This window comes from Rana temporaria, chromosome 10 (assembly GCF_905171775.1).
Source record: "Rana temporaria chromosome 10, aRanTem1.1, whole genome shotgun sequence".
In the NCBI taxonomy this organism is placed as follows: domain Eukaryota; kingdom Metazoa; phylum Chordata; class Amphibia; order Anura; family Ranidae; genus Rana; species Rana temporaria.
The window spans coordinates 64,462,499-64,483,251 of NC_053498.1; the positions used below are offsets into that span (position 1 = coordinate 64,462,499).

At 40.0% G+C, this 20,753-nt stretch overlaps 1 protein-coding gene across 7 annotated transcripts in view; it reads left to right on the forward strand.

Annotated features, from left to right (window-relative positions):
- Positions 1–20,753, forward strand: part of CADM1 (cell adhesion molecule 1) — a 427,454-nt gene that overhangs the window by 356,726 nt on the left and 49,975 nt on the right. For 5 of the 7 annotated variants that reach the window (XM_040325375.1, XM_040325376.1, XM_040325379.1 and 2 more), the window contains one exon: positions 3,861–3,893. The exons of the other annotated variants lie outside the window; for them this stretch is intronic. In XM_040325375.1, the coding sequence (XP_040181309.1) occupies positions 3,861–3,893 (33 nt within the window). The remainder of the gene's footprint in view (positions 1–3,860; positions 3,894–20,753) is intronic. 7 annotated transcript variants of the gene reach the window in all.

Consider the following 20,753-nt stretch of genomic DNA (forward strand, 5'->3'; position numbering starts at 1 on the left):
TAATGATTGAGTGTGAAGGGGGCAAGCGGACATCTAGTTACACTCATCAGAGTTTTAGATTTCACAGTTATTTTCAACACAAAACGGAGCTTATATGCTTAAATACAGTATTTTGAAATCCGACGGACTGTTTACATGTTAAATGTGAAAATCAGAGGTGTTCTGTCACATTAGCAACCATGTAAGGTCAGCAGGTTTGCTGTAGCTTTTAAAATTTAACATTTAAAAAGTCCGTCGGATTTCCAAATACTGTATTTAAGCACATAAGCTTTGTTTTGTGTTGAAAATAACTGTGAAATCTAAAACTCCGGAGGGTGTAACAAGATGTCCACTTGCCCCCTTCTCACTCTATCATTACTGTGCAGGAGTGTGGGGTGTAGCAAGATGGCGGCGACAGAACGTCACTTCCAGAGCATTCTGTGATAGGGAGCGGAATTTGACACTACACCGCCAGTTTGAGAGACACGAGAAAAAAGGGCACAAATTAAATGGCAATGTAGTATAGTATTTACAAATTACTTGCCCCAACCTAGAACCTGGGAATCTTTACCAAAATAAATTCTCACTTTTTGTTTTGGAGATATCGGAGTCTTATTCAGATAGCTTTATTTGTTCTTCTTTAATTTTAAACCCAAATCTGGATAAAAAGAAAAAAATCTAAACAATACAAATAAAATGATACTCATTTTTAGTTTATTAAAGAAACAAAATGTAATGGGATCTCTCTGCCTTTACCAATTCAAGTGTTTAAACCTCTGTAACAGGAAATATCATTTTATGGTAAAGTCTTTTTACTCATGATACATTTTCTTATTTTTTTCCAAGGTATGCAGTTATTTCTCATCATCCAGTTTTGATCAAACAATATGTGTGTAAGGGCTCGTACAGACGGACGGACTGTCTGATCAAAACGGTCCGCCGGACCATTTTGAGCGGACATGTCCGCCCGGAGATTTCTGTCTGATGGTTGTACACACCATCAGGCAGAAATCCCCGTGTACACATGGGGACACATGGGGACATGGCCGCGCTGCGACGATGACGCGGCGACGTGCGGGGCCCTGGAAGTTCAATGCTTCCATGCATGCGTCAAAGTGATTCGACGCATGCGAGGGATGGTGGCCGCTCGGACATGTACAGTGAGTCTGTACAGACGACCGAACATGTCCGACGGACAGGATTCCAGTGGACATGTTTCTTAGCATGCTAAGAAACATTTGTTCGCTCAAACGGTCGGGTGGACAAATGTCCGCTGGAAACCTGTCTGGTCGGCTGTACACACGACCGAACATGTCTGCTGAAACTGGTCAGCGGACCAGTTTCAGCAGACATGTTCGGTCGTCTGTACGAGGCCTTAGAATCATAGCAGAAAAGGGACCATAAATATTTGTCTGATGTCAAATTTCACCTTGGCACCTCCCATTCATTGTTGTTTGGTGAAGATCACATTCATTGCTTTATAAACATAACTTTTTAATGTTTGCACGTGATCTCTTGTTACATGCAACATGCCTATTTTGTTGCTGTATGGGCATAATTAACACACGTTGGGAGAAGTAAGATTGGTGAAGAATTCATTTTGATTGGTTAATATGTATATCTATTTGGCTTCCAAAAAACAAACAAAAAAAAACTACATATTGATGCAACTATTTTGGGATAAATTAGTTTCACTCGTTGTATAGCATTCTATTTTGCACAGTCCTGTTTGTTTCTGTTGATACTTTGTAGCAACCATCCTCACTTTAAAAAAGAAAAAAAAAATCTGTTAGTAGATCTCCTTACAACTTTGTATATTTTGAGTAACAAAAATCTACAGCAGTGATACACATGTATCTGAATATGTTATGCAAGGTCAAGGGGGTTTATTGCTGCTGGTTCCTGTAGAAACCAATAATTGAATATGGGCAAGTTTATTTAATTAAAGGGAGTTCTAGATGTGAACAGCTATTTTGAGTTTGTACTCTTGAAAATGAAATTGTAGTGTCTGTGTCCTTTTGACCCTGAAAATAAACAAGAAGACCTAAACATGTGGTCATGATAAATTTTGCAGCATAGAAATGGATTTTCACTTATCAAGTTTATATATTGTAGGTTTCTTTTTATGTGGGTTTACATTGCACAGTGTTTTTGACCAGTTTTATACAAGGGTTTGAGGGAATTGCTTAAATTGTAGGCAGAAGTGGAAACAAGCTTAGGTGATGCCTTTATTGGTGAAGTGGATAAAATTGTAAGTTTAAGGGATGATTCAAGCCTGCTCTTTAGAAATGGTGAGAAGTCGACCTGAGCTGTGTCGGACACTTGCAGTTTTTATCTGCTGATTAAAAATAAAAGTGTTGCTTTATTTTTTCAGCTTTTTATGATGAATAACAGAGTATAACTCTCTTCTATAATGGCAAGCAGAGTGATGCCATTCTGTACCCCTCTGTAGATGAGCTTCTAAACATCTTTCACTCATTACCAATTATGAATTACAGTCATATTCCAGTGGTAAAGTATATCTAAAGCCAAAATTATTTTTTATTGTCAGTAGAGTAGGTAATGGTTAAAACACAATGGGGACATTCATTTCACTTTCTATTTTGTAAATCCAAGAGGAAGTCCTCTTAGACAGTTACCACTGCAACAAGTCTCCCTATTGGAAGATTTCCCCCTTATCAGATGACTACTTAAAATTGAAGATTTTCACTTTCAGTTCCGGTGGCAGTGGGTTACTTGGACAAATAGAGAAGATGAATCTCCCAGAAGAGATAAAGACCACAATAAAACTTGACTGGGTTTTTAAACCTACCCCAATGCTATTCAAAAATTAAAAGATAAATAAATAAAGTTTGGCCTTTAGTTACACCTTAAGGGGGTTTTCAGTTTATCTGTACATTTCTTCTTAGAAGTTTATGTAGTAGCACAGAGGGATCCTTATACTCCAAGCTCCTCCTGGGATTTTACTTGACCATACAGTGTCTCTCATAGAGAACCATTGTATACTATACCTGTGCCACATTATCCGATTATAAGTTGTAAAATGTTGGTGGAAAACAATCGAAATATAGAGGCCATCATCCGTGACCTCTCCTTCTCAAAATATGTGAGCTTCTTTGCTGTCATGCTGTATGCTTTATTAATAGTCACTGACTTGGAGCATGTATACAGCTCAAAAGTTCTGTTATCAGTACTGACACTCTGAATCTAAGTGAAGCCACTACATCAGCATGATAGCCAGGTATGTGCCCTTATGTGTCGTTTATGGTAGTTTTCCCAAACTGAGGAGCTGAAGGAGAATGGGAAACTCTGTCATCACATAATGATGAAAGGTAGAAAGTTAAATTACACTTAAACTGGAAAATTTCAGATCAATATTTATTTAAAGTTTGCAATATCGGAACTACTCAATAGGCAATACTTTTTTTATATATATAGTGGAGTGGAGGCAAAATGAATGCCTCCACCCCACTCCACTGTTTAGTTAACTTGCTCTTTAAAAACTTAAATTGCATGTTACATTATATAATCTCTGCTGTTATGAAGTCCCATTTGTACTCGGCAAAATGATGGATGACCTCTCTAGCCTTAGAGGTTCAACTGTTCTGTGTTTCAAAAACCTTTATATTTATATCATTAAGCCCACACTGCTTATAGTTCCTTTGGTCCTAGAAGGTTGTGTCCCTTTCAGGACTGGAGGTAAGTGTGAGCTGTCTATTTGGTGTATGACTGTCATGTTTTCCCTTGTCTTACTGATTCAATGCTGTGTGAGATTCATTATTGCTTGTGTATTATCTGTTCCCTTTATTTTATCCCATTTTCCCTTTTTTTTGCATGCTGATCCTTCCGTTTCTTCCCTCTCCTCCTCTTCCTGTGTGTAGACGCAAGTGCAACGACAGAGCCTGCAGTTCACGGTTGGTATCAGCTTTCTGTTTTCTATTTAAGAATACCAACAAGCCTGGCCTGTAGTGTTAAGGGATGCCATGTGGACACATCAAGTGGGGTGGTTGTGGATTAGAAAGAACATCTCATTAGAGAATTCAATTTTATTGAGCTTTAATCGTGTGTGTGTGATATATATATATATATATATATATATATATATATATATATATATATATATATATATATATATATATGTATGTGTGTGTGTGTTATATATATATATATATATATATATATATATATATATATATGTGTGTGTGTGTGTGTATGTATTTATATATATATATATATATATATAATCTTAAAACCCAACATTTAAAAGGCTCAGTCATTCATTATTAGCCCAATCCGATCCCTTCACAGTCAGCCTTGGCTTGTTGTTCTCTTTTGTGTGTTTTGTCCATATTCTGGTCCTTTCCTTAGATCTTGGCATGAAAAGCATGGTTGATTTAACATGGAATTCAACTTATGGCTTCTAAAATGGGTGAGGTCAGACAATGTGTTATAAAGGAGGGGGGAGACAGAACAGTTTATCATTATATGCAGGAGAATTGCATGCACATTACAACTTAGGTGAGAAAAGCCAGATTTCAGTGTTTTCTTGTTGTGCTTGGCACTTTGTCTACCAACATTTGGATGAGTAGACATTACCAGGTATTATGACCTTGGAGTCTTTACTTTTTGTGAATCCCTACAGACGATTTGGAGAATCCAGCAGGGTAAGCTTGATGTCATGTTTTGATATAAAGTTGATACAAACCATACTGACCAGTGTAGGAATTGATAAGCGATTCATCTTTCTGTAGTCCACCCAAAAGTAGCATAGCTCAAAGATCTCCGCAGAAACCCTCCTGCTGTATTTGCTTTGGACTAACTCTTTGAATCATACTTAAACTCCAAGCTTTTTTTCACTATGTATGGCATCAATCCTCAGTGTTTACAATTTTCGTAAGCAAATCAATTTTAGTGAATCTGTTCAAAGTTTCTTACCTTTTTAGATCCAGCCAGTAACAGCACTTCCTGTAGGTAGACAACACTAAACTGTCTCACAATTTGCTTCAGCATTGTTAGTCTGCCATATGATTGAATTAATTTGACCGTTGAGTCACTTATCTGGTCTGTGCATACCTTCTGCCGACCCAATAGATGGCCCAGGCCAATCTAACTAAAGGAGCTTGCACAGAAGACGAACAATGCTGTGGCTAATTCTGAGGCAGTGGTTGGTGCTTTCAGCCTGAAACAGGAAGTGCTGATGCTGACATGATGCCATACATAGTGAAAATAGATTGAGTTTTCCCACACTTTAAAGGATTATGTTTTAATGACTTACAAAATGCTTCATTATATGGCCAAAAGTATGTGGACACCCCTCCAAATGATTGTTTCCAGTGAAGGGTACTGTTAAAGCTACAGTATAACACATTTCAAACATATGCACAATACAAGGAACATTGCATGATCGGTTTGGTGTGGATTAACTCAAGTGGCTTGCAATAAACCATGACCTTGAGCAAATGGACACAAAAACCCCTAGTTGTACAAATATCTAATGGAAAGCCTTCTCAGAGCAGTGAAGGCTGATTGCTCCAAGGAGGGGGGCAACCATATTGATTGCTATGTTTTTTTTTTAAATGGAGTATCCAATGAGCTCACATAGGTTTGATGGTCAGAATTCCACAGACTTTTGGTCATAAAGTATATACCATACAAACTAACTCTTTGTTGTATGAACTTCAGGCTCTGGTCACACTATAGCGTTCTGGATCGCGGGCAAAATCGCCACAATTCCGCCAGCAATTTCGAATAGCCGCAAATGGTGGGACACCCTTGCAATCCCCATTAATTTCAATGACACTCAAATCTTTTTTTTGTCGCCCCAAGAATCTCAGTAAAATCGTGCAAACAGAATCACAAGACACCTGTCGCCCAAAAATAGTCGATCCGGAATGCCAAAATGTGAACGCAGCCTTATTATAATTATATTCACTGTATTATTACCCAGGCCTAGATCTTCCTTGGTAACCAAACTGGTGCTAGAATAAGCTGTCCTAATTAAATCAAGCACATCAATGTCATTGGGCTTTTTAGAAGCTGTACTCACAGAGGTATATTTTTCTTTGGAGACCTTTTTTCCCCAAAACATTTTTTTAGCATAATTATGTAGAGCGGTAAATAGAGGGTTGGGAACCCTAATTAGAAATGCACTTTAAATGTGCTTGCAGTGGTGGTAAATAGAATATGCCCCCTTTGGCCCACATTTCCAGCTATTAATAACTTTAGCATGTGATAAAGGAATATTGAAACATTTTGGTTGTTTAGGTATTTTTGTATGGCTTAGAGGTGTCATTGAAATCTTCAACTTTTACGTGCATTATGCAATACCTTTTGAATTTAAATATTAGATTTTTTTTTTTCCTAGTCTTTTAGACTATAAAGAAAGAAATGAATGTTAAGCATTTGTTTTGTGTAATGAAGGTTTTGGACAATACATATTTTTGCAGGAAACAGAGACTTGCTGAAATGTATTTTAAACACAAAAGATTTCAGTCTGAACTATTTTGCTAAAAGCATTTTTTTTTCTAATTTAGTTCATTATCACAATTTCAGTTACTCTTAAAAATGGCATGAATATGAACAAACTCTTTGACAACCTCTAGTGTAATCTGTACCTTTTCACTTTCCCTTTGTTCAAAAAAATGTTATTAAAAAAAACTGAACGTATTGTCCCATCCACACATTCGAGGTGAATAGGGAAATCCTCCCCGGTACACTAACATATTCTGACAGTGGAACTCCTGCTCTGTCAGTATACACTGAGCAGCACTGCAGCCAATTGGCAAGTGAAAATGTATCAACGGTCACATTCAGGAGTTGATCATTACATCAACTTCTCAAACGGAAATTTAAATTCAGTTAATCCATTTGTAGGCAGCTTTACAATTGATATTTTATTCCCTGGGACCAATTTTTTTTATTTTTTTTAATCAAAATAGACCCCAAATGTTCCACTCAACTTTAAAAGATGGTCAAAGACCCCCCTCCCTCTCGTTTTTGTGTGTGTGTGTGTGTGTATATATATATATATATATATATATATAATGTATAGAGGGGTGTAAATAAAAGCCTGCAGAACACCCACTCAGCTCCAAGTCATACCCACAGATCCCTAAGCAACACCAACAGAGACAAGAATAGTAAAATATTTTTCAATATACAACCATTGAGCAGCCGTTTAAAAATTAAAAGGAAAATAAAAACACGGTATAAGAATAAAACAGTTCAGTCTCTGTAGTATTAAAATACACAAACGGTGCTAAAAAAAATCAATAATGATAGACTCGTGGTAAAAACAACTGAATAAAGAAAGTCTTAGATGTAGTCAAGGTGATGTAAACAATCCAAAGTGCTGAATTGTGTGTCAGTAGTGGTAATCCTAGCGTGCACCTTCCACCAGGGAAAACAATGATCTCAATCCATGATGCACTCTCCCCAAGGGGATTAAACTTACCAGAAGACTGAAAAATCAGAGCCTTAAGTAAGCGAATACATCAGCCACTTTGTCACGGACCATCACCAGCAGGCAGGGACAGCAGGCACAGGAGCTCCACGCAAGGTCATAAAAACAAGGAACAGCAATATAGTGTAATCCTGTTTATTAATCTAAAGTAGCCCATACACTGAAAGCCCCCTTAAACCTATGCATGTTTGGGGAGTGTGGAGCTGAATTCACACTTCAGTGAACAGCTGCCGGAGCAGTGGCGGCTACGTTGGGGGGCAGTATGGTGCGCAATTCTGCACATCACACAGCTCACTCTTTTTTTTTGTTTATTTTTTGTACACACTTCATTTGAAAAGTACAAAACATACACTTCATTCATTGCTCCGTACAGTAGAGTGATATGCTTTGCTGCTATACAATTTCATGTGATTCGGTGTGGTGCACTGTGATAAAAAGCACCATGTCTGCATTTCCTCTCAGCACTACTTTACAGTGTGAAAGGCACACACATAGGACACAATTGCGACAGACCTTTTTATAATGCAATAAAACGTCTGTCACCGCACACAGGGATTGATTTACTAAAATTGGAGAGTGCAATATCTGGTGCAGCCCTGCACATAAACCAATCCATTTTCAAATATTTTTTTTTGGCAAAGTTTAATTGAGCAAGCTGAAGTTAGAAGCTGACTGGCTGCCATGCACTGCTGCGCCAAATGTTTGCACTCAAGTTTTAGTAAACCAGCCCCGCATTGTGAATTAGCCCTGAAGCTTCAAAATGAGAAATCCAAGAGTCACTGGGACTTCAATGAGTACCCAGAATAAAGGAATCCAAAAACCGCTTTAATGATTTACAAAACATCCAATGCATTACAAGGGCAAAACACGGAACCCCCCTCATTCCTTCATCAGGGCTCTGTATTCACAGGAGATTAAATAGACTTGGGTAGATGTGAGACACCCTAAATTTGCTGCTTGCAAAGGATTTGGATGGTATGGAATTATGCCAGTAAAACGGCTGCATCATACCAAAAGAGGTGCATGTTTTGTAAATTGATATCGTTATTTTGGACTACATTATAATTTTGGTTTGGCACTTGGTTTAGTTGGGGTGCCATACCGCAATGCATGTTAGCATATAAAATATCGCAATGCAGCAGACCAGTCAGATTGGGTCCATAATATACAGAATAAGGTGTAGACGTGAATTACTATAGGATTTAGGAGCAGACAAAGCTAGGAGGCATCCTCTATCAAGCTGAAATACACATAATACAATGAGTATTAGAGTAATAGACCCTTGGAGTCTCTCTGTAAACACTCAGCATTTGATGAACAGTGGCATTATGCTTTCAGCTCTTTTATAAAATGTTAAATTCCTTCGATCCATGTTGGGTTTCACCTGTGCAGTAGGACAGTCCTCTGTGGAATTCTTAGTGTGTGGATTCTCCGGCAGCTCATCATCTTCATCTAATTAGAATGTCTGAGCTTTGGAGACACATTTCCCACGTATACATTGTGACATTCTGTCTGTATACATTAATTTCCAAATACAGTGCGTCTGCAGAGAAGTTTAATCAGGAGGAATTTATCAGCACTCCTCTTGTATAAATGATAAACACACTGACAGTTTGTGTTACTCCTCCTCCCAAGCTGGAGAGGATTTATTGTTATTGCTTTGCCAGCTTTGGCTTTAATCAGAATTCTTCACATGCATGAGTCTGCAAATGCCTGACCTCCTTAACTCATAGTTTCTCCCCCCACTTGCATTGCTCAGCCAGTTTTTCTTTTTCCTGTCCCCTCACAATACAGCATATTTTTCATACTTTTGTAGTCCCCTTTCATTTTATTCTTTCTCTACTGCGTCTGTTTTTATTCTTTAATGTTTATGACATCCCATGTCTTTTTTTTTTGCAGTATATTGATTTTTTTGGCTCCAATGTCTCTATCAGACTTGTGTACTGCACCCCTGGTGTTTGTGCCATAAATATATTTTTTACACCACTTGAGCTCCAGAGGACTTCCCCCCCCCCCCCCTTCATGACCAGGGCATTTTTTGCGATATGGCAGTTTAAGTTCTCTGTGTTTTACTAACGAGCGGTGGGTGCCGGAGGACATTGACCCGCAGATCAGCTGAATTATGACAGCAGATGCAGCCTGCCCCCCCACAGGTGGAAATGCAGAACCACACACGTGTGTATGTGTGTGTGTGTGTATATATATATATATATATATATATATATATATATATATATATATTAGTCCTGATCAAAAGTTTAAGACCACTTGAAAAATGGCAAAAAAATCATATTTTTCATTGTTGGATTTTAACAAGGTTCCAAGTAGAGCTTCAACATGCAACAAGAAGAAATGAGAGTGAGACAAAACATTTTTTGAGCATTCAATTTAATGAAAACAATGAAAAAACTGAAACAGGCTGTTTTTCAGCTGATCAAATGTTTAGGACCACATGCCTTTAAGGCGGGCCAGTTTCAGCATACATGTTCGGTCGTGTGTAGGCGCGAGCGGGCCGAATTCCAGCAAACATTTGCCCGCCGGGCCTTTTCCCAGCGGGCAAATATTCGTGGACGTGTTTTAAAACCGTCCGCTGGAATCCTGCCCGCTCGGACATGTACGGTCGTCAGTACAGACCTACCGTACATGTCCAGGCGCCCGCCGTCCCTCGCATGCGTCGAATGACTTTGACGCATGCGTGGAAGCCTTTAAATGGCAGGCCCGCCCACGTCTCCGCGTCATCGTCGCGGCGACGACGCGGACACGCCCCGCGTATTGTTTACGCGCGGACTTCTGTACGATGGTTAGTACAACCATCGTACAGAAGCCCTGGCAGGCATGTACGGTGAAAACGGTCCGACGGACCGCTTTCATCGTACATGATTGCTCGTGTGTACTGGGCCTAAAAGGCCAAAGCTGTGCAAAGATGTGGATTCATTGTCATTTTCTGTCAGGTAGTCACACGTTGTGGTGGCAAAGACAAAAAAACTCTCCCTTTTTGAACGTGATCGGGTTGCTGAACTGCATAAGCAGGGTCTCTCATCAAGACACTGGACGATCCTCGACCCAAATTAAGGCCCTTACTGGTGCTGACTGCAGCCCCATAACCATCAGACGGCATCTGAGACTGAAGGGCTTCAAAAACAAAAAAACGTCTTCAAAAACCTTGTCTCCTTGAACGCCACAGAACTGCTCGTTTGAACTTCAAGAGAGCACCAAACATGGGACTTTCAAAGGTTGAAGAAAGTTTTATTCTCTGATGAGAAACAATGTAATCTTGATGGTCCTGATGGTTTCCAACGTTACTGGCATGACAAGCAGATCCCACCTGAGATGTTTTCTATGCGCCACAGTGGAGGGGGAGCCATAATGGTCTGGGGTGCCTTTTCCTTCAATCGAACAATGGAGCTTCAGGAAGTGCAGGGGCATCAAACAGCCGCTGGCTATGTCCAGATGTTGCAGAGAGCATTCTCATGACTGAGGGACCTTGTCTGTGTGGTAACGACTGGGTTTTTTAACAGGACAACGCTACAGTACACAATGCCCACAGGACAAGGGACTTTTTCCAGGAGAATAACATCACTCTTTTAGCCCAACCTGCGTGTTCCCCTGATCTAAAACCAATTGAGAACCTTTGGGGATGGATGGCAAGGGAAGTTTACAAAAATGGACAACAGTTCCAGACAGTAGATGGCCTTCGTGTGGCTGTCTTCACCACTTGGAGAAATGTTCCCACTCACCTCATGGAAACGCTTGCATCAAGCATGCCAAAACGAATTTTTGAAGTGATCAACTATAACGGCGGAGCTACTCATTACGGAGTTCATGTTTGGAAGTTGGATTTCTCTTTTGGGGGGGTTTAGGTATTTTGTGGAGGTATGGTCTTAAACTTTTGATCAGCTGAAAAATGGCAGTTTGTTGTTTTCATTAAAATGAATGCTCAAAAAATGTTTTGTCTCACTCTCATTTCTTCTTGTTGCATGTTAAAGCTCTACTTGGATCCAACAATGTAAAATATGATTTTTTGCCATTTTTCAAGTGGTCTTAAACTTTTGATCAGGACTGTATCTATCTATCTAGATGGATATATCTATTTAGATCGAGATGGATATGTGATTCTGCCCACAGCTGCCACCTTGTAGCAGTAAAAAGTGCTATAGGGCATTCAGAAAGTGGTTAAAGACATAATTGCACATAATCTTGAGTCATTCATGCATCTTTAATTCAGACACTGATTTATTTTATTTTTTTATTAACATGATATATGCTCTTCCACTGTTTAGGGCATACAGCTCTAAATCCTATAGGCTGTGAACCCTGCAAGTTACCCGTGCAGTATTTTGTACGTAGATATTTAGTGTGGGCCTTTAATGGATCACAACATGGCCCTCCACCTTTCTTTTTTTCTAAGGAAAGGCACCACAAGGACAACACCTATTGTATTGTGCATTGGGTGCTATCCCGAATTAATGCCACTACACACAGTGCTGTGCCTAGCGGTAGCTGGTAAAATGCTAATTTTACTGAATGATACAACAATAGAGGTGTGAAGGGAGCCTTAACCCAGCAATCTTTTGGCTGGTGCAGTGTTGTTGTCATTGGTCCTTACTGCAGCACAAACTGTTTCAGTATTATATGCTGCAGTACCAAAAGCCCAGAGAGTGTGATGGGGCACCTTCAGGGTTATGCCCATGACAGTCTGGGCTCACAAGAAGTTTTTTTGTTTTACCCATCATTTAACTACGAAGAGCTTTGCCATCTAGTGGCTGAGAGGAGAAGTGCAGGGTTGAAGGTGTGAGCATTGCAATGAAAAAAATATTTTCCTAAGCAGGGTACGTGGGTGGAGACTATCTGTTAAAATGTTGATATTGAGCATAATTTAGTGTAGAGTTTATTTTCTCTTTAGTCAGCCGGATAACACAAAATCTTTGTCTGTGTCAGATGTGTATGATCACTAATGGGGCTCCGAAATCAAATCTTCATTATCTAGGTTCTCCAGAAGAATGGGACACTCGTAGTTAGGGAGCACAGATGCAGCTTGTAAAACTATCAAATAAAAAGAACTAAACATCTTGACAAATGAATCATCTATGATGCATGATTTTGGTATTTTGTAGCATGTTTGCACTAGAAACTCGTTGCATGATGATGGAATCCTCAGTGGGCCCTGTGAAGTTTGTTGTATCCATGAGATCCTATATCAGCATAGACAGAATGTGTCTTTTGCAGTTCCAATGTATTTGCAAATGTCTGTAGCATAGGAAATCTGCATGCTCAGCATCGGCATCATATGTGTCTGAAAATCCAAATGTTCATAAAATTGCTGATCAGGGCATTGGCTGCGACAAAGCATCCATAATCTTCATTTCTTTGGACAAGATGTGCATAGGTCAACATTTTCCTGAACATGCAGAACTAAATTCTGAATTGGAAGACTCTGGGTTTCTTGCCTTTTTGGTTCTAGTTACTATTTTGCCTTCTCTTTTATTTGCCTTCACTGTTCAAGGTTTTTCTCTTTTGTTTTGTTTGCACATCATAGACATATCTGTGTCCTTTAATTGACCTGCAGTGCCCCTTGTTTTATTCTTCTACAAACTGTTTCATGAGCTCTATACTCTTTGTCCTGCTGTGTACTCATCCTGTGCTTTATCATACAGGTAACTCACTACTCTGCTTCTCAGTATGTTCCCGCTGTGCTTTCATGCACCTATTGTTAGGACTTCATTCATTATCCACCTCTTCTTTATTCTAACTTTGCTTTCTTCCTGCCCTGAACTTTGCAGTATATCCACTGTTACCTCACTTTGTCACCTTTGTCTTGTCTCTCACCAATCGATGCTGGATGCTTTATTGAAAGATGTTTGCTTCCTTTAGGTTTATGGTTGCAAGATGCTTGCACAATGTGTTTTTGGGTTTAGAAAAACTGAGATCTAATCCAACAGGAAAATAACATACAAACCTATGTACATACTGCATATTAGGACTCCTCTTACTGCTCCGAAGTACTTAACTACTTAACCCCCGGACCATATTGCTGGTCAAAGACCAGAGCACTTTTTGCGATTCGGGACTGCGACGCTTTAACTGACAATTGCGCGGTCGTGCGACGTGGCTCCCAAACAAAATTGGCGTCCTTTTTTTCCCACAAATAGAGCTTTCTTTTGGTGGTATTTGATCACCTCTGCGGTTTTTATTTTTTGCGCCATAAACAAAAATAGAGCGACAATTTTGAAAAAAAATAATATTTTTTACATTTTACTGTAATAAATATCCCCCAAAAATATATAAATTTTTTTTTTTTTCCTTAGTTTAGGCCGATACGTATTCTTCTACATATTTTTCGTAAAAAAAATCGCAATAAGCGTTTATTGATTGGTTTGCGCAAAAGTTATAGCGTTTACAAAATAGGGGGTATTTTTATGGCATTTTTATTAATATATTTTTTTTACTAGTAATGGCGGTGATCAGCGATTTTTTTTCGTTACTGCGACATTATGGCACACACTTCGGACACTTTTGACAAATTTTTGGGACCATTGGCATTTTTATAGCGATCAGTGCTATAAAAATGCATTAGATTACTATAAAAATGCCACTGGCAGTGAAGGGGTTAACACTAGGGGGCGGGGAAGGGGTTAAGTATGTTCCCTGGGCGTGTTCTTACTGTGGGGGGGGGTGGCCTCACTAGGGGAAACACTGATCTTCTGTTCATACATTGTATGAACAGAAAATCAGCATTTCCCCCGCTGACAGGACCGGGAGCTGTGTGTTTACACACACAGCTCCCGGTCCCCGCTCTGTAACGAGCGATCGCGTGTGCCCGGCGGCGATCGCGCCCGCCGGGCACACGCACGGGAGTCGGGGGCGAGCGGGGGGCGCGCGCACGCGCCCCCTAGTGGCCGCTCGAAGAGCGGACGTATAGCTACAGGCTCTCGCCCAGGAGAGCCGACCTGCCGCCGTATGACGGTGGCTGGTCGGCTAGTGGTTAAAGTACCAAACCCACAACAGTAAAATCAGTCTGTATATGCAGTAAATCATTCTTGTTATACTCACTGTGGAACCTAAGGGGTTAATCTTCCACATGTAAAAAGGTGGGTTAATCCTGTCTTCTCTGATGCTTCCTTTCTTTCACTGTCCCCAAACTATTTGCTGATAGAAAAAAAATACAAGGTAAAAAAACGCTCTAGTAATACACACCAAACTGAGCATGTGCAGAGTGCCTCTAAGGCCTTAGAGGCACTCTGCACATGCTCAGTTTGGTGTGTATTACTAGAGAGGTTTTTTTTTTCCCTTGTATTTTTTTGGGAGGGTGCATGTGATCAGCACAGGGCCAATCATCGGCTCTGTCCAGACAAGAGGGTCAGGGGTCATGCAGCCTCCTAGGACAGTCGGAGGAAAATGGAAACTTCTTACTAGCTTTAACCAGTGCTCGGCTGGACACTGATAGAAGTCACAAGACTGTTGTATACTGCTGTTAAGAAAAGATATTAAGCAGTTTATATTTAGTAAAATATTTGCATTTCCATATTCTATGTACTATGTGAGACCAGATTTAGTGAATGCAGGAGGTTTAGTAACAAAGATTGCCGCTCCAGCCTTTCAAATCAAAACAGGTGCTGGCTCTGCACAAGCTTAAGAGAAGAAAAAGATCCTGGAGGGCCGCACACCATAGAAGGCATCTTTAGTAATATGAAAAAATAAGTAAAATCCAAATGCAGTCACTTCATGTAAAGGGAAAAACAGGGAGAACAGCTAACACGGTTTCATGCTTTTTTGTGGCGCTTAGTCATAGCTCTGACTCAGCGCTACAAAAAGGTGTGAAACGCGTTGTTCTCCCCGTTTTTCCCTTTACATGAAGTGACTGCATTAGAATTGTACTTATTTTTTCATATTAACCACTTGCTTACTGGGCACATATACCCCCCTCCTGCCCAGGTGAAATTTCAGCTTTCGGCACTGCATCGCTTTAACTAACAATTGCGCGGTCGTGCGACGTGGCTCCCAAACAAAATTGACGTCCTTTTTTCCCCACAAGTAGAGCTTTCTTTTGGTGGTATTTGATCGCCTGTGCGGTTTTTATTTTTTGCGCTATAAACAAAAAAGTGAGACAATTTTGAAAAAAATACAATATTTTTTACTTCTTGCTATAATAAATATCCCAATTTAAAAAAAAAATAACATTTTTTTTTCTCAGTTTAGGCCGATACGTATTCTTCTACATATTTTTGGTAAAAAAAAAAAAAAAAATCGCAATAAGCGACTGGTTTGCGCAAAAGTTATAGCGCTTACAAAATAGGGGACAGAATTATTATTTTTTAATTATTTTTTTTACTAGAAATGGCGGCGATCTGCGATTTTTAATGGACTGCGACGTTATGGCGGACACATCGGACACATTTTTGGCGCCATTCACATTTATACTGCGATCAGTGCTATAAATATGCACTAATTACAGTATAAATGTGACTGGCATTGAAGGGGTTAACACTAGGGGGTGAGGAAGGGGTTAAATGTATCCCTGCTTAGTGTTCTAACTGTAGGTGGAGGGGGGGTGACTGGGGGGGTGACCGATCTATGTCCCTATGTACAAGGGACACAGATCCGTCTCCTCTCCAGAGACAGCACCGCTGTCTCTGTGTAAAACGGCAATGAGAGATGATCTCATATGTTTACATATGAGATCCTCTCTCATTGGCCGCACAGATCGCCTCGCGAACGGCCACTCTGATTGGCCGTTCGCGGCGATCTGTAATTGGCTGTGTCCGAGGGACACGGCCAACACAGATTTTCCCCGCAGCGCGCTCTGGAGCGCGCGCGGGGACCGCCCTAAGGGGCGGCCGTCAATTGACGGCGGTTTGGAAATTGGGATCCGCACTGTAGCCGTCAATTGACGGCAGGCGGATCCCAAGTGGTTAACCACTTAAGACCCGGACCAATATGCAGGTAAAGGACCAGGCCCCTTTTTGCGATTCGGCACTGCGTCGCTTTAACTGACAATTGCACGGTCGTGTGACGTGGCTCCCAAACAAAATTGGCGTCCTTTTTTTCCCACAAATAGAGCTTTCTTTTGGTGATATTTGATCACCTCTGCGGTTTTTATTTTTTGCGCTATAAACAAAAATAGAGCGACAATTTTGAAAAAAATTCTAACTTTTTGCTATAATATCCCCCAAAAATATATTTAAAAAAACGTTTTTTTTCCCTCAGTTTAGGCCCATACGTATTCTTCTACCTATTTTTGGTCAAAAAAAATCGCAATAAGCGCTTATCGATTGGTTTGCGCAAAATTTATAGCGTTTACAAAAAAGGGGATAGTTTTATCGAATTTTTATTAATATTTATTTTTTTACTAATGGCGGCGGACAGCGTTTTTTTTTTTTTTTGTGACTGCGACATTATGGCGGACACATCGGACAATTTTGACACATTTTTGGGACCATTGTCATTTTTACAGCAAAAAATGCTACAAAAATGCATTGTTTACTGTGAAAATGACAATTGCAGTTTGGGAGTTAACCACTAGGGAGCGCTGAAAAGGTTAAGTGTGACCTCATATGTGTTTCTAACTGTAGGGGGGCGGGGCTGGACGTGTGACGTCATTGATTGCCTTTCCCTATATCAGGGATCAGACGATCAATGACAGCGGCACTGTGAAGAACGGGGAAGGTGTGTTTACACACACCTCTCCCCGTTCTTCAGCTACAGGGACCGATCGCAGAACTCCAGTGGCGATCGGGTCCGCGGCCCGTACAGGTACGTGATTGTGCCCAGCCGTGTCATTCTGCCGACGTATATCGGCGTTAGGTCCTTAAGTGGTTAATAAAGATGCCTTCTATGGTGTGCGGCCCTCCAGGATCTTTTTCTTCTCTCCTGGGTTTAGTAACTGGGTTTTTTAAAGCTGAACTTCAGGCTACCAGCTAAATCTAACCACACTAGAAACCGCATGCCCAGCGACCGTATGCTGTAACACAAGCTTCAAAGTTAAACAACTTAGAGCATCTCTTCCTCGTAGGTATGGCTGGAGTCTTCAGTGGCCTATAATAAGGTCCTGACCGACAGATGTGTTTTTCCAATTTTTTCCAATTTTTAATACATGGTTAGGGGTTTGATGTATAATTTTGCAATGTTTTTTCGTATTTTTTAGATTTTGTTTTTGAGATTTGCTTATCATTTTGTCCCTGTTGGACTGTTATTGGTTAAAAGCCACGTAGGGATAAAACTATAGTGTTTTTTTTTTTACCCTGAGACCTTTCCCCCGGTGCCTTACTTTAAAGTTCTGGCATGTTTGATTTTACCCCCCACACCATTTATTTGGGTGAGCTGGCATCCAATTAATGTATAACTAAACCCTATGTTGGAGTGTTTTATTTTTATAGTTCTGTTCAATAGAAGCCAAAACGACCTGCTTCTGTCGAACGGTGTGCAGCTAATGGCTGTAAGCGCAGATCAGTGTATTTAGACAGAGTGGGAGGAGTCCCCCTGTCAGAATACAATAGCTCAGCAGGAGAGATCCCTGCATCACGCATTGTTGTTGTGTTGATACAGGGATCTAGTTACATGAAAAAAGACTACCCATGCATACCCAGCTTTACACAGCCCTGCTAGACAGCATAGAGAGCCCATGACATGGCCTTTTCCCTGATACAGTTAAGCAACCCAACATGGTCACCTCTGTATCCCCAGCCTGTGATTGGATAGTTAGGGAGCAACCAAAAACTGATTAGATAATCACTGTGCTCTCTCTTTCTGTCTGTTCAGATTGGCCCCATGTGATGCCCCTCCCTCTCTGTTTAAGCTGTACTGTAACATGAATTCTAGTCTGATATCAAGGGAAATGCAGGCATTTATACTAGTTTTATTTACTTTATTTACTTTGTTTTTATAAATTCATGGCTGAACCCATTGGTGTTTTTAATATCACCCAGAAGTTTAATTTTAATCCAATTTTCCAACTGTGGCTAGTATAGAGCCCCAGTAAGTCATGTTAGGATTTTACTGATATGAATTTTGTCTCAACAAGAGGTTCATCTCCACATCCAATATTGTTGTTTCCACTAATTTGTTAGCTATCACTTTGCATCCCTACCTCATTGTTTTCTTAATGGATTGTGAGCAAAGGTACATTATGTTTTACCACTGTTTTCTACTACCCTCATATTCCTCCCTGGCCTTGTTCATTCATTTGCTGCTCTTTTTTGACCCACTCCCTTTTCATATGTTACCTTTTAGAGTATCCAAGACTAATAGTTAAAGTACATTAGATGTCCTCTGCAAAACACCTCTGCAAAATATTGTGTTTAACTGTTTTAAATATAGCTAATGCCACAGCATACAATATAATGGTGTTTTAGACAATTATATGCTTTCAGCTTTGCAGCAACACTTAGGCGAAGGCCTTGTTCTGTTCAAGTATGACTGTACTCCTGTACACAAAGCCAGGTCCATGAAAATTACCTCAGCATTTTTGAACATTTTTTGGATGAATTAAAATGCCATTTGCAAGCCTGGTTGTCCTTTCTAACACCTGTTTCTGTCATCACAAATGCTATTTTGGATGATTGGACACATTCCCACAGACACACAGCTAAATCTAGTGAAAAGCTTTACCAGAAGGGTGGGGGCTCATATTATTAATGTCCCTGGCTTTGGAATATAATATCCACAAGCTCAAATGGGTGTGATGGACAGGTATCCATCAGCTATTGGTCATATGGTGCCTATCTCTGGCTAACCTTTTTCATTTTAGTTTAGGTTAGAGTGTGTAAAAAAAATAGAACGTCGCTTAGTTTTTGTTTTCCTGTCTGTCACTGTAATGCCGCGTACACACACTCGGTTCCTCTGATGAAAACAGTCTGTGAAAAAACGTAGAACCTGTTTTAAAATGATCTGATGGTTAAAAAAACGATCGTCTGTGGGGAAATCCATCAGTTAAAAATCAATGCATGCTCAGAATCAAGTCGACGCATGCTCGGAAGCATTGAACTTCATTTTTCTCAGCATGTTGTTGTGTTTTACGTCACCGCGTTCTGACACGATCTGTTTTTTAACTGATGGTGTGTAGGCAAGACTGATGAAAGTCAGCTTCATCGGATTTCTGATGAAAAAATCCATCAGACCGTTTTCATTGGATGAACCGATTGTGTGTACAGGGCATAAGGGAGACACCCTGGAGACCATTTTAAGTCTGACATGCTACAACTGTCCCCGGAAAGGAAGGTGATGGAGAATCTTCCAGTGGGGACACCTGTTGCAGTGGCAGTCATCTACGAATGGATTTTCCCTCACTTTGGAGATATTTTCACTTTTAATGAGGTGTCTCGCAGACAGTAAGGCCCATTTCACACATTCAACCCGCAAAGATCCACCTAAATGTTTTTGAAGCGGGTATGAGCGGGCCACCTATTGACTTGTATGGGCAGGCGAATGTCAACAGAGATGTGTCTGCTGATACCCGCCTGCCATGCGATCTGACAAGAGTGGCGATATGTTTGCCATCCATTCAGCGGATCAGATGAAAATAGACATGCTATCCGTTTTCATCCGATCTTCCTATAGAGAACAGTGGGGCCCTGACAGGTCTGTCCTTGCACAGTGAGTCGAGACGGACCTGCCACCTGCTCAGCGGGGGTCAACGGAGAGATCCCCCACTGAGCTAGCGGAGTCCGCTGAGTGGATCCGCCCCGTGTGAAAGAAAGAAAAAGGTCTCCTAATAGGACAAAGAAAGCAGTAAAAACCTGACAAGGGATTTAACCATTTCCTACTCTATCCAAAAAAAAAAAATTTTTGGCTAGAGATACTTTGGCAGAATAGGGGATATATATATAACTGGAAACGGTCTGGCATTTGGAAGGCAATTTGCAGTCTCAATATATAAATAATCTAGATTTCATTTACAACAATTAGCAGTTTGCTTATAGCCTCTAATCATGCTTCATATTTCAAATCTGGTTACTGTTGGCACTAGCTCTAGATTTAAAAACTGAACCTGTTTATTGCAATCATTTAGACAACCAAATGGTACAAGTTTCAGTGTGTGTGTGTGTGTTTGTGTAAAAATATATATATATATATATATATATATATATATATATATATATATATATATATATATATATATATATATATATATATATATATATATATATACATATATATAATTTATTTACTGTACAGTGTATATACATTCTGTCATATACATATTGTATACACCCACACCAATTTTTTAGACTTATTAAATGTGGGTTTAATCAAGGTTACCTTGTGGCAATATACCACCTGAGAATAAGATCACTCTACAATAATAATAATCAGAGAA